This window comes from Nymphaea colorata, chromosome 10 (assembly GCF_008831285.2).
Source record: "Nymphaea colorata isolate Beijing-Zhang1983 chromosome 10, ASM883128v2, whole genome shotgun sequence".
Classification (NCBI taxonomy): domain Eukaryota; kingdom Viridiplantae; phylum Streptophyta; class Magnoliopsida; order Nymphaeales; family Nymphaeaceae; genus Nymphaea; species Nymphaea colorata.
Genome location: NC_045147.1, coordinates 10,641,204 through 10,656,526, shown reverse-complemented (window position 1 = coordinate 10,656,526; position 15,323 = coordinate 10,641,204). Strand labels below are relative to the sequence as shown.

The 15,323-nt window shown below is 39.2% G+C and overlaps 1 protein-coding gene across 2 annotated transcripts in view; it reads right to left on the bottom strand.

Annotated features, from left to right (window-relative positions):
• LOC116262303 (calmodulin-binding transcription activator 1-like) overlaps positions 1-15,323 on the bottom strand; it is a 29,169-nt gene that overhangs the window by 617 nt on the left and 13,229 nt on the right. Inside the window, exons 6-12 of one of the 2 annotated variants that reach the window (XR_004174444.2) lie at positions 9,560-10,028; positions 9,098-9,384; positions 8,306-8,809; positions 7,354-8,054; positions 4,007-4,592; positions 2,433-2,741; positions 688-828 (exon numbers count right to left, since the gene is read on the bottom strand). Coding sequence is in view for 1 of the 2 variants with exons in the window: in XM_031641538.2 (XP_031497398.1) it covers positions 2,433-2,741; positions 4,007-4,592; positions 7,354-8,054; positions 8,306-8,809; positions 9,098-9,384; positions 9,560-10,028 (2,856 nt within the window). In the remaining variant the exon portion in view is untranslated. The remainder of the gene's footprint in view (positions 1-687; positions 829-2,432; positions 2,742-4,006; positions 4,593-7,353; positions 8,055-8,305; positions 8,810-9,097; positions 9,385-9,559; positions 10,029-15,323) is intronic. The other variant, XM_031641538.2, reaches the window with a different exon arrangement.

Below are 15,323 nucleotides of genomic sequence, written 5' to 3'. Positions count from 1 at the left end.
GCCAAACAAAGTGAGCTCTTAGAAAAATCAAACAATGGCAGTCAAAATATGCAAAACACAGCTTGAAGGCTGCAGACTTTGGAAACAGCTAGCTTGCCATCTTGAGTAGAAATAAGCACCAAACAACAGAAGGGTGCACTTAAGGATGAAACATAGAAGAACACAGTAGAGAGAGAACATAAATCCTATTCGTCCATAATTCCCCTCTATTGTGCACAATCTAAGTACCCTCCCGGCGAGCAACTTGTCTTCCGGGTGCATGTGACTTGGAAACAAGTCCAACGGACTATACAAGATTTGATTGTGGTGTTCATTAATTCATGTAAAGTAAAAACTCATCTTTGTCATGAACCAAATGACTTATTTCTGCTCATGAACTACTTAATTATACAATAAGTTGGCCTGTAAAACATAACTCAAGCTTCAGTTTGCAAGGTTATAAGTCTGACTCAGCAACTGAATTAACATGAGATCAACTTGAGCTTGAAACTGTAAATCTCCTTTACCTCATAATGTATATGAGTACTTCATCTTATAGACGAAACTAGATAACAAAATAAGTTAGCTTATTTGTGGTGACACGTGTCATAGCAAGTGGTTCGGTGATTCACAGCAACATGAGCTATGCTGCTCATTAGCAGCTTATTTGATTAATGAGACTAACCAATCCAAGTCTGATAAAAATACCTGTTCAAGTAGCTTACCAAGCCACCACATGGTTAATCTTACAGCTTGTTGAAGCGAACTGGGACAAACTCGATATAATATGAACAAATTTGAGACAAGAAACTGCTTGTATCACTTGTCATATCCAATGTATCAGGTCACCTGGAAAGTAATGATTACTTGTAAAGATACCATAAATGTTAAGGACAACACGTGAATTTTTCCCACTGCGTATAGCATATATACAATGTGGGGAGCCCTCGAAGAACAAGAACTTACCAAACTGAATAACATCCCACAACAAGTTCATTCTCACCTAATCTTTCAGTTTCTTTTACATGTGGCATATTACTAGTTACACAACCCTCGCTGAACTGTTTTTGAGAACCCCTAAAGAGCTCTTCAACTCACAACAGAACCCCCACCCTGCATAGGTCTTTTCCACCAAAAGGACTCTATCACATCAAAAAAATCTAGAATTTCCGACCTACAAGGACTGTAAGAGGAATCGGAGAAAGACAAGAAAGGGGAAAATAATAGTTAGATAAATTGTATGAACCTGAAAACCCTAAAATCTAAACTAGAAGCCTGATGAACCTATAATGCCCATAACAAGCATAAGTAACCATGGCAACAAACAGTTAGATAGAATCATCATAGAAGCTTAGAACTTGACTGGAATCTGCAAAAATTAACCCATATCTTCTAGCAATAGATGTTGTTTAAAGGTTGCAAACAAAGAGGCTTGCTAACAGAAAAGGTGGATGACTGACAGCATCAACTATAACCCAATTCAGTTTTGCTACCCCCACCACCCCCACCAAAAAAAAAAAGAAAGGCTCTTCCCTTCATAAAATCGTCCAGTTTTATCATAAACGCCTAGAAGGAACTCTGGTGCAAGTTCCGTGTAGTAACAGCCAAGGAAGACTCCTTGTTTTAAAACATCAGATTTCAAAATGAAGCCTCAACACATCTAAAGGTTAACTTTCATAACCGAAGGGCTTTCTGAATTTTTGTTTTCTCTAACCGAAAATGGGGGACCACAAAGAGCCATATTAAGATTGTTCTGCCTAGCTAACCACCCACAATGAAATAAGCCTCCTGTTGAACCTCAACAACCACTCGCAACAAAGATAAGACCCTTGTTGAACTTCAACCAGTCAGTCAATCAGTCATGCTAAGATGTTCCTCACTTTCTTAACAGCATCTTGGTACTCTTTCCTTTCCATGATTGATTCTTTGTGCATTCAAAATCCTTCATTCCTCTTTCCCTAAAAGTGGAAAAGCTGTGAAGTAACAATAACGAGGGTTGCCTACCAAGATTTCTGTGTTTAAAGACAGTAAGAAACACTTAATTTATCCTAACAAAAAAGCCAAAAGTTCTTTGTGTACGATAATGCTTTAGAAAACCTTTGACAATATTCTAACTCAGGAACTAGTAAGTTATATGGCCCTGTTGACATACTGTGGCTGAGTCATTAGAACCTTTGCCGCTAGACCTCTTGGTTTAAACTTGAAAAAAATTAACACACTTATATCATGCTTGTGGCTCAGGCCTACAAACCCTTATTTGCACCTTTTTTCTTGCCACAAAAATATACTACAAGAAAAAACATCCACTAAGAAAGTAAAAAGTAGGCAAGCATTTAATCTGCCACAGGCCCATTCCTGAGGCAAGTCACAGGAAAACATTCAAGCAAGACATTTGGTAAAAGATGATCCTATAGGATGGTAAGAGGCATGTTCAGGAGTCATCTGAGACACACCTTTGCTTTCTGGAAATTCGTCACAAGTCTCATGTATTGATCACGGGCTTCTGGGTAACGAACCATAGATTGCACTCTGGCAAGTGCCTTTTCTACACCAGCAACTTTCTGCTTCCGACCATCGCGTAGGAACTCATATTCGTCACTTTTTCCACCAGCAGATTCTGCATTTTGGATGGATCTATCTGCTCGAAATCCACGCAATCCAACCCCCTTCCGTCTCCAACGTAAAATAGCTTTCTCCACAATTCCCACAGACCAAACCACCTTCTTGTACTGTTTGCGAACTTGATGCCCTCTAAAATGTGCCTGAACAGGGGAAAACATCTTTATTCAATGCCAAAGGCACATGAGAAATTTCGCTAGACACACATGCATTTGTTATATAAATTCATCTTACAGCTTACCTTTTCATGACAAACAATATCACACTACCAAAGAAAACGAATATGTATTTCAGACAGAACTAAATCATTAACCAAATGAAAATAAGTTGATAAAATAAAGAACAGAAAATACATTGAGCGAATTGAACAGCAAAGGTAGCAGTTGACAAAGGATCCATACATTGGAAAGAAAAAATCTGCATTTTCAAGAATAAAGGAAATTAGAAGCATAAGCAAAAATGCATTTAGTATGCCCCAAGAGAACGATGACTCTAAGAATCACGTTCTTTTCTTGTTTTTTGAAAAAGAGGTCCATTCAGGTCCAATTAATTGTTCAACTTTGGCGGTTTTGGCCCCCTTGTCAAGATAACTAGTGCCATGATAAATACATAAAAGGGAAAGGTCTAGTTTTATATGAGACAAGTAATTTCTAAGTGATAACATCTTCGTCTACTGAAAAAATATTCAGGAACACAGAGCAAAAGAGAGTTGCGGTTTAAGCAAGTATATTACAAAAAGTAAATAAGAAAAAGGGAAGGAAGAAAGTGAGGGGGAATAGGAGTTACGAAGTTAATTAAATGAATTGAAATAAGGTCAATCCCTAATTGGATCGCCCTCATGCAGCAACATGGATCATACATCTGGCCCTGACCAGGTCAATGTACTGATCGGAGTAAACTAGCAAGCAGATGAATGGCTCTCATGGCAGCGCGTGTTTGTAAGTTGAACCAGTGAAAACCTGACCCTCTCTCCTATTAACTTGGAGAAAAAGTAAGAAAATGAGGTCAGATCACACAACCAGTGTCCTAAAATTTGAAGCAACCAACTAGTCAAGAAAATGCCATTGGCCCCATACGGGCCCTCACATTGGAAAAACTTTGTACCTTCCCATATAGTGCAGATGCACACATTTCAAGCTGAATTTTTCTTTTCTCAACAGGAACAAAATGTCAACCAGCAAAATAAAAGGAACCGTAACTGCTAAGCAAGGCACAGTTTGTGTATAGAGAAAATTAGTTTGTACAATGGTTTTCTAACGACCTTCTGTCTCACGTTCAAAAACAGTTACTTAGAAGATCCATTGTTTGAGAAATATAACCTGCCAAAACAACAAGTTCAACAAGAAAGACACAAAAATGCATCCAAAGATCATCTATAGTCTCATTTAATAGAGCAGAAACAAAGGACCTGAATTTTCACAATGCGCTCACGAATCTTCACAAAATCTTTGCGGGCCTTCCATCCACGATACTTTTGCTGGATCTTGACTGCTGCAACATCAAAAGTGCTAGATGACTGGCCCTTTCTAAGTGACATTTTTGCGTTAACCAGATTATGTATGTCACGTGGATTATCAAGGGATCCACTACTACTCTCTGCCAAATGCCTCTGTCGAAAAGAATGAACTCTAAAGGCAGCTTGAATCCGAGCAGCTGCTTGAGCAGACTTTCTAACAGCAGCAAGTGATTCCTTCAGAGATAATTCATCTTTCATGTCTCCATCAAGAGGATGGAGAAGCCTCTGCTTCTCAACAGTTTCAAAAGCCTTCTGTACTGCAAGTGTGGCAGAGACGTTATCCATTAAATTTTCCCTCAATGAGATTGATGAAAGGTGACTAGTTAGATCTGCTTCTGCCAAATAACCAGCTATGCCTTTATGTCCTCTACTAGAAGCCAAATCGGCAGCAGTTTGCCCTTGAGGAAATTTTGCTGTCGGATCTTCTAATGCGCCTGGAGCAGCACCAAGCCGTATTAGTGTAACAACTGTTTCCTCTCTGAACATTTAAAGGAAAATGAATTAGCAAATTTTACACCTGATGGATCTGGTTCAATCTGCATGAAGAAAAGTGCTTCTACGCATAAACCTATTACTAATACATCTTAACAGTGCTTTCTCATGCAACAAACAAAAGATGAAACTGCTAATCACTGACGTCCAAAGATAGGAAGACCCCATATTGCAAAACATGAAAGAAATCTATAGGAAGTGCTTGAAGAGGGGAGGGGGGGGAAGGCACTTAATGAAGCATGTCAGAGAACAATGTCAAAGAAACTGCTTAAATGAAAAAAACAGTGGAGCCTGCCAAATAAAGGTGTGGATGTACATACAAGGAAAAATCCATAAAAAAGTAGGTGCAGCACATGCACACGTACAAACTGTGACGTGTGTGCCAGCAGCTATACAGCCTAGCTGGATAAAAGAAGGATTCTTTTGTGATCTTCAACTTATCATCCTTTGTCAAGATCCATTCAGGAAAAACTCTGTCTCTCCCTCTCTCTCTCTATGGAAACATGACCTGGATTACCAGAGGCAAGGGCATGATAAAGCAGTTCATGGCCTTTGACCAGGTTAAAACAGAAGAAAAAAGATAAGGTGACTATTGGACCAAGTTCCAGCAGCAATGGCTTACTATTTGCTGGAAAATCACTTTTCCTTCGGTGATTTGGAAAGTCTGGCTGTGCCGGAATCAGATTATGCATGGAGACCACACTCAAGCTGTTGGTCATGCCATGCCGAAAATGATATGGAGAAGCTGCCAGGAAGTCTATCGTTCCCTCAGTTGGAAGGAGGAGGAGCAACCTATGTTGCAAATATGGCAGCATACTGGTGTAATTGTCACCGACAGGGGAGACCTGCAGGTGGAGGACAACAGACTGACTGAGGTGACATATATGAAAGATAGGAAGAGATGGGTAGGGGGCTTTCTTATGCTAGGAAACGGGAGGCAGTTTTTCAAGTGGCACCAAGCTGCAGTGGCCGGAAATGATATCTGCGAGTTCTCAGTGCTTGACTGGGCTTCAAGGACTGCAGAGCAAGGTAACAGCAAGTTCAAAATCACCACCAACAATGGTGGTTGGAGAAGGCGCCCCACCAATTTTCTTAACAGGAACTGAGCATGGCCAAAAAAAATGGCAACACCTGACATGTTTAATGCATGTCATGATGGTCTCCAATGAAGGAATCTCTCCGTAGGTCAGCGAACTCCTCATTCGGCATAGAGACAGGGCCGTGTATGATGACCATGCCGAAGCCCTTGATCTTTCTGTTTTTCCGGTCATGAGACTCTTTTTATCTGGTTTTGTTTGTGGTTCTGAATTTGCTATGGCCGGTTTTCTGTCATGGAGCTTGCAGTGACAGTGTTTTGTAGCTGGTTGCTCAGTTTTGAGGTTTTCTGGTCATGATGCCTGCATTCTTTTTGTGTACATACTGATTTTTTTTGTTAATAAAGGCAGGCAGACCACCTCACAGTGATCCTTCATTAGACTTGTTGAATTGGGTATGTTATAGTTATAGACTGAGCAATAGCATACTTAACCGACCCACAACAAGCAGTGTCCTGGAAACAGACCACCATACAGAAAAAGCAGATAGCTTTCACTTGGATCTGAAGAAAAAGCTGCTCCTGTTTCTAGTTGAAAGTGACATAAGATGGTAATTACTTCTGCAAAGTTGTCCCCAAGAAAGCAGATATTCAGACCCCTAGTTCATGTTTTGTATTATATCTGAGATTCTGAAACCTTTATAAGATATGCAAGTACTATAGGACAGGAAGATTCCAGATTGAATCCAGATTAAGGCTGGTTTTTGAAATCAAACAGGGATTCAAAAAACATCCAAATCTATAGTGATAAAAAAGATTGTTGAAAATGGACGTGTAGATCAAATTTTAAAGATATCGAAATTAATGCTCCATAAACTTCAGAAATAGGGGAACACAAAATCATATTTACATTATTTCGATGACTCACTTGTATGAATTTGGACAAATCCAACCTCATCCATGAGGTCAGATGGATAGGAGGATAGAACAACTAAAAATGCAGAAATAATAGCCTACTTAGTAAAGATTTTATTAGAATTTAAAGTTAATTAGTAACATTTTTCAAATTTAAGCATTAATAGTCCAGTACCCCAAAATTAAGGGGATGGACATAAGAAATCGTTGATAATGTCAAAAAAAAGGAGATTTCATTTTATAAAGGAATCACATGCATTTTTTCTTTTTTCCGCAGCATGATTGCATGTTTGTTGTGAACTGTTCAACAGATAACTTGTATTCATACTGGTTAGACTTTAAGAAAATAAAGAGAAAATCAGCGACAATTTCGAAGAACTAAGGATAGGGAAAAAAAAAAGCATCGGAAGAAAGGATGGTGAGAATGTGGTGAACTGAAGCAGGCATGTACAAGAAACCATCCAAATGAATCAGACGTGAACTTTGCTGAATTAGTCAAATCAATCAACGTAGGAGATTTGCAAATAGTCATTCTGCTGTTGGAACCTGTTCATGTCATCATTATTCATGACCACCCCCAACTCGCACGGTATCTCATCCTATTGACATCAAACTACTAAAAGGAAAAGACAAAGCAACATTAATTTCCCAGGCCTCCAAATTTTCAGTGACATTGTTCGCATTTTCTCATGTTCCAAAATACTACCAGATATTGTAGGTCAAAAAAAGAAAAATGCAATTTACTAAAAAGAAGGGTCCTCAGAATGGACCAAAATTAGACAATTGAAAAACCACTAACCTGCCAAAATATGCAGCCCAATGAAGCCCCGTCCTACCACGTGCATCCCTAAAACTTGGGCTGACACCAGCAGCAACAATTGGCCCCATTGCCCACTCATAGCCAAGTGCAGCAGCCAAATGGATTACACCTTGCCCTTCATCATCCAGGAAATTTGGTCCCTTTCCTTCTTCATGGGATTTACAGACAAGCCATTGATATAACTTGTCCTTGAGCATTTTCTGCATCAAAAGCTCCCTAGCACTTCTATAGTTTCCATCAATGTGCTTTACAGACTTCTCAATCTCATCCCACTCATTTGTATCATCACCTCTAAGTGAAAGAATATCTTTTTTCAGGTGACATTTTTCACAATTTTGAAGAGAGCAACTAAGCCACCTCTTTTCAGAGCCCAAGACCAACATCTTTGCAAGGCGAACCTGAAGAACAGTTTCATCTTCAGTATTTCCTTTCAATCCAACAGGAAGCGACAGAGCAGAAGGTCTTTCCCGATAATCAAACTCCCGAACCTCACTGCACGCTAACCTGTTACTGCAGGTAATATAAAATGGAACTCTACCCGGGGAATGAACAGGGGCTTGACAACGAAGAACATTGTTTGTTAAGATCTCAGCGGAAACTTCAAGCTCACCAAACATACAGCACCATTTAACGGCCCTGCGATATTCTGTGTCTGCTAAAAACACCCCTGAGATCAGAACCTGACCAGATAAACAGTAAGGTCAATACAAAAACTGAAAAGAGTAGCTGCAATGCTTAGTGCCTACTGAATAACAAAAGCTAGATCTACCGTGGAAAAACCATGACTGACAGCCACAGGTGATTATGCTTTTGATGAACGTTGCAAACAACTAATTGGTAGACACTAGACACCATATTCACATATTGTAAAAGGCCAAAAGTTCCTCTATCATAACAGATGCACATCCAAGTTACAAACTTTATTACATACCTTTGTCTCAACACCTGAATAAGCCCAGTCTGGTGAAAAATCAATAATACTGAACAACTGTTCTTGGGAAAGAGAAGGGCCCAGTGGATCAACATCCAATTGCATATGACCTGACAAGCTAGAAACATCCTTGTCACTGACCTGGGGATTAAGAGTACTCCAGTAGTTACCAGAATCAGAAGCTGTCAGTGGTTCATCACAGTCCACACCAATTTCCCTGCTCATCCATCTCCCAAAGCTATCTAGTTTCTTTAAGCCCAAGTTTTCATCACTATACAGATTGTCAACCAAAGGACCTTTTGAAGAATCAGCAGGTTCAGATTTTATCCCAATGGTCTGCAGGTAAGAAGAGGGATTGACATGTGATTTATTAACTTGACATTCAGAAGGAACATGATCATGGCAACTGAAAGGCTCCTGGTTCATATGACTGATGTCTGATAGATTTTGCCTATCCATAGCAATGCTACCAGGTGCCACCACATCCCCTTGACTCGCTTGCCCCTGAAATTACATAAAGTGCAAATATATAATTGAAAATTAGATGGCAAGTGAAAGCCACAAAATCAACCACACTAAAACATGCAAACAGATGAAACTTTCCAAACAAAACCTAAAACTTGGGTATCTAAGATGTTTAAAGAAAAGATGAGAAAATGGAGAGTTAAACAATAAGCACAGATGTGCATGAACAGTAATTATAACCAAAGCCTCGTTGTACAAGAAAAGACAAAGTTGAGACTATCTTAGTAGAGCTTGTGCTTTAGCTACTATGATGTATCTAAAAATTACCTGAAACAACCTATGAGAATCTTTCATCATCTCTTGTGGATGTTCAGGAAGTGCTTGGACTCCAACTTGGTTACTTTTCAGTAAGCCGGGATGAACATTAAAACCAGATCTAGTCATATCCCCCATGGAATTCGTAGTATTGAAAAAAAATCTGTCACCATCTATATTACCATAGCTTTGACTCGTACCCTGTACCTCAGGCCATGCAAAGGAGCCAGTGCCATGGCTCAAATTTGTTCCACAAAATGGCTGTCCAGCAATTTGTGTTGCTGAGAACTCTGGTAGACCTATAGGGAAAAACACCATGCCACTTGTTATCAGCAACTCAAAGAAAAACAAAGAAATGATAGTTGATAGCCTTTCGTTAACCTGGATTAACAATGTTATTAATAAGTTGTCAATGACAAACTACTGCAATATAAAAGTCAAACTTCTAAGCTATCAAGAAAAACAGGACATTACCAGCTTGCCCAGAAGCTATGAGGCTTGCATCATTAGGCTCATTGGTCATACATGTCCCAGTAAAAAGTTGATTGACACTAAAAAGATCAGGAAGTCCATTGTTCATCCCTGCTATGTTTGTCAAACCCCTAGAGAAAGATGAGGGAATAGAACCTCTACACCCTGAAATATCTTTACCAACCCTATCATTCAATTGTAAAGAAGAATTCTGAAACCCAGAACAAGATATGTTTTCAGAAATACTAGAGGCACCAATATCATCCCCAGATTCAGCTTCATCGTATTCTGGAGAATGAGCATGTCCATTCCAATCAGCTGTGCTTGGACTTGATGCAAAGGATGCTTGAGCTGTCACAGCAGCAGAATTTGCTTGAATAGAAGAAGCAGGTGAAGAATTTGTATTGCCAGGCAGTGAACTTTGAGCTCCTGCTTCAGTACTTATTGACCGAGAAACACCAGACCTGTTCCCCTGTATATAAATCATATTATGAAATCTTCTATAAAAACATACAAAATTGATGCGGTACCCACAAATATGGCAGCCATATACCCCTACATCCTGGTCATCTAACATTATTGCAACATTACACCACTCAACACATGCTCACCCTTATGCAGGGGGGAAGAAAGGCAATAAAGCTATGCTAAGAACATATTTCTATGTGTTAACATCATGAACTTAAAGACAGACTGGTTCAATTCTAATCATGAATATGCAAGGAAAACAATTTTTATACGTTAAAAAGACCATGAAGATGATAAGCCTTCTTCTTTGCAGCAATACATGGACTTTTCTTCTAAACATTCTCAAATCCTCTGTTGTCAAAACACAAAAGCACCACAGGCTGCCTACGTGGTGATCTGAGCTCACAACTTAATCAGAATTAAGCACATAAGCAGACCAGAAAAGGAAACCAACAAAATGCAACATTAAACACTAAAATTACGAAAAAATTTGAAGAATTTCTCAGTAAAAAAAATGACTGTCAACTTACAGAAACAACTAAAATGCACGATAGCACTACCACATTAAACATTTCATAGCATGATAAAAAACATAGTTAAAAGTTTAAAACGTTAAATTTCAAAAAGTTAAACAATAAAAATTTAAAGGTTCTATAGCATAAGGAGAGCAAGTTTACAATTTAACAGCATAGTTCTTCAATGTCACAGAGCATGCAAGATCCTCTTCTCCACTTTTAAGTTCTAAAACCTAAAAACCTAAACTAAACCTTAAACTACTAAACTAATTATAAGAAAAAACAAATAAAATCCTCAACATACTCACGTTTTCCATGTTAACATTTTTTGCCATAAAATCTTCCATTATAACTCTAATCAACAAAGAAAAAGTATTAGGAAGAATATACATGTATATTCTGTCATACATAACAATCTCTATGCATAAAGGTCCCCTTTTGCATATATGTACAGTAAAGTTTAATATATGATTTGCATATATATGTGTGTGTGTCTCTTGTACATGAATTCTATATTTATTTTCGTTTTTTGTGTATTTTTACTCTTTTTATTTCTGCTGCTAAGATGAGCAAAGCTAGCTAACCGTAGGGGTGAACAACGAGCCGAGTAACTCGGACTCGGCTCATTAAAGCTCGGCACAAACTCAAGTTCGAGCCAGTTTTTCTACTCAACGAGCCAAGACTCGAGTTGATCGTTCAGCTCGTTTATTTTATCGAGCCGAGCTCGAGTTCGTTTAACAAGCTCGCTTAACCCAACTCGGCTCGTCAGCTCGGATATATTGTTTTCCTCATTGATTCATGTTCATTTTTCATCTTTTTCTCTCTCTCTTCACTTTCTTTCCCTTTCATCCTCGACCTTGAGCCTCTGCAGATTGTTGCTGCCCTTAGCAGGCCCTCTCTCTATCAACTATGTTTTTCTACTTCTTCCACCTCCTCCTCTTCTCCCACCAGAGATGGTCACCTCAGTCGTACACCTCCTTCCCATCCCAAACCCTAACCCTACTCCCAGCCATCACCGCAGGCCCTCCGCCATCGTTATCTGCCTCCTTCAATTAGCCCTGACATCCGGCGATCAGTGGAACTGCTGATGGCAACCAACAATGGTATTCTTCTCTCTCTCTCTCTCTCTCTCTCTCTCTCTAAATCAGATAAAACAAGAAGGATTTTTCCTTTTCCTTTGCAGAAGGTAGCTACTGCCATCTTCTTTCCCGTTCCACAGCAGAAGCATCTGGAACAAGCAGAGTTAAACGAGTCGGTCGAGTCAATCTCGAGCTCGAACACAGTTGATCGAGTCAAGCTCGAGCTACCATTGTAAAGCTCGACTCGAGTTCGAGCCGAGCTCGAGCTGACCAAAACAAGAGTCGAGACGAGCTCGGGCTCGACTCGACTAGTGTTCAGCCCTAGCTAACCGTTGGAACTGGCTGAACAGCTAATTCCCCTTGCTTTCTCTGTGTTCATTACCTATAAATAAGGGACTAAGTCCCACTGTGTTCATCAGGGCCTGAGTACCAGTTTGCATTCTGTTTCTTTCATTAATAAATTTCAGTTCTTCCAAGTGTGTGAGACTCTTGTCCGCAGAGATGTATGCCTGATTAGTTTGGGTGTTGGAGCTCTGATTTATATGGCATCAGAGCCAGGTTGACCTTCTATCAATTTGTGTTATTTTCTTCAAGCAGTGGGTCAATTGGAAGATTGTGTTTTGGCTGCCCCTACCATTTGGTGTGCCGAGATTGCTTGCCCACCAACTGTTTAGTGTTATTCCTATGACTGTTCTATCCTTTTTTTTTGTCATGGGTCCTGCTGAACAGTTTTTATTGCTCACATGCTGTTTTTAATGGACGTGCTGAGTTGAAGATAACACCTTGTCAATGAAAAAGTCTCTTCTATTCCTCTTACAAAAATAGTTGATGGTAACGCTTAAGAATTAGAAGGTTCAGAAAAAGAAAAGGTGGTTGCTGATTATGAAAAAAAATGGGAAGAATGAAAGGTAGGACACCACAAGATTATTGCTTGGATCTTCACTTTCCACAAATGGCCAAACTTTTAAGCTCAATTATGTGCATGAAGCTTGTGATTTTTTAGACTAAACAATGAAGAATGTTGCAAATATATGCAACATGCAGGTCAGAATTGTCAACCTTCAACAAGGTAATAAAACAATCAAAGAATATGTTGCAGAGGTCAACTTTGGGATGAGATGGCTATGCTTAAGCACAATTACATTGATGCTCAATACATGTTGTCCATGTTGCAAGCTAGAACTAGCAAGCAACCACTATTGTTCACAGTAGGCAACCACTTCAACAATACCATCACAAAATGACTATCACTACCCTCCTCTTCCCCCTTACAAAATTGTTTTATATACAAAAAATTTACAAAATGCCGCCCAACTCATGAGTAAATAACAAATTAACAGTTAACAAATAGACAACTTTTCACTCAAATTCTCAGAGGGACACCTTACGAATGCATGGTGATGGAAAATGTTAACTTTTAGAATTACAAAAATCACCCTTCCATTTCAACCTTCTTTACTCTCGCATTCAACAACTTTGCTTTTGCATGGCACTCGACCACCTGCTTTCCTCCCACTATGCAAATGACCCACCCATTTGCAACTCTTTCATGGCCACCATCAGGCACGCCCAGGTAGTGCAATACTAGTTCTCCACTGACACTACCAATGTCGTTTCCCCTTCCCTCATTACTCAAGTAATAACCTTCATTTTTTGCCCTCCAACACAGCTTCAGCATGGTACTCAATTGCTTGCCTTCCTCCCACGATGCAGGTGAGCCACCCATCTTCAACTCCCTCCCACATGAACATTCATAATGCAAACCAGCACTACCAATAAGATATTTCACACAATTGAACCCAAAAATACGCCCTCAACCAAAAAAGGACTTTCATTTATAAAAGAACAAAAAAAGTAAAGGATGTTTAGTTCCCTTTCTTCTTTTTATATCTAAGCTCTATAAGTTTCACTTCAAGGGGCATAGCGCAACCAGGTGGCAAGGCGGCTCACACTCAAGAACCCAAGGTTCAAATCATGGGATCGCCGCCACGCTCCAATATGTTACTTAGGTTATAAATGGTGGCAAGCACGACACCCAAGTTGAAGGATATACCATAGGTCTACCCAGGTCCCGAAGTAAGCCAAAACCTTGGAGGCAGAAGGGTATGGCCTTAAGAGTTTTACGCCAAAGGAGGTTTCTCCTAAGTAAACATTACAAAAAAAAAAGGTTTTTCCCTTTTTCTAGTCAACGGCAACCTGGCATTCTTTTTTTAAATCTTAGAAGAAGATGCTGACTATTTTTAGTACCCACATCAGATCTTCTCTAGCCTCTATGCCTTCACCATTAGGTTCTCCTTACGAATCATGTCCTGAATGTGCGGCTTGTATCATAGATGCAGTTATGTTTGTTCAGAATCTTCAGATACCGATGCAGGGCACAAAATATTCAGCAATAGGGATGTGCAAAATGCAGATCTTCTGGAGCATGAACTTCACTCCAGTAACAATCATCCTTTCTCCTTCAATCTCACTATATCAACATGTATCTGACCTTAATCGACCCTCTCTCCACCCTTCTGGTGATCACAACACCCTGCAGGTTTGATGATCAAAAACATCTTCAATTGTGAGAAGGAATGGAAGATTCATTTCCCTAGCTATGTAAAATTGAAGCATTACTGATGGTGTCCATGAGTTTGTAAATCTTGTCCACCCAATTGTTGTTCTCTCTTTTGATGATGTATTTGTCATTAACACCTCGATGGCAAGCATTTTGAGACAATGGGAAATTGGGAATGTCATCTCCAGGGAACTCTGCAAGAGAAAAAGGTGGGCTCGATTGCGACTTGCCAGGAGGGGAAGAAGAGAGGCGTCAGGGCAATCTTTTCGTTTTGAAAAGAAGGATGTTTTCATCCATCGCCTGAATATATATGAAAAGTCGAGCATGTATGTGTTCACCTGTGGTGGTGATTTGTTGTTAATGGCTTAAAACTTAAGCAGCTTATGCAATTTTTTCTTGTTTATACTGCTGCAATTTCAATGGTGATCCTATTAATAGGCACCACACCACTGGTTTCTTGCTCTCATGGAGATGCAAGAAACAAAACAACGTTTCTTTACCCTCAACAAAAGCTATGTGCCATACCAATGGCAACTATTTCAATGGAGATTATGTGGATAAAGAGTCTAATTGAAACTATTTGTTATAATAAAGGTGTTGTCTACATAGCTAGCAATCACATATCCATGAAAAAACAAAAGAAATAAAGATAGATTTTCAGTTGCTAGAGAAGAATATATTCAGAAATCCATAAACTATTTTAGGTCCATTCAAAGTATCAACTTGTAGATTTCATCAACAAGGTTCTTGCATCCAGCAGATACCAATTTCTTCTTGAGACGAACTCACTGAGGTTCTCACATTCAGCAGATTTCAATTCCTTCTTGAGACAAACTTTCGGAGGCCACACCGTAAGTTTGAAGGTATATACATATATAAATACATGCATACATATTACAATCTGTGTGCATATATGTCTTTTTCTTCATATATGTCCAGCAACTTTTTAATATATGATTTGCATACGCACACATATGTTGTACATGGGTTCTTGTTGTACTTGTACAGTTGTACCATTTAATTTTTTTCCTGTGTATTTTTATCCTTTTTTTGTGCTCCTCAGCTGAGTGAGCTACTTTCATTAATATATTTTCAGTTCTTCAATTAATATATTTTCAATACTTCCAACAGTAAGAGTTCTAAGC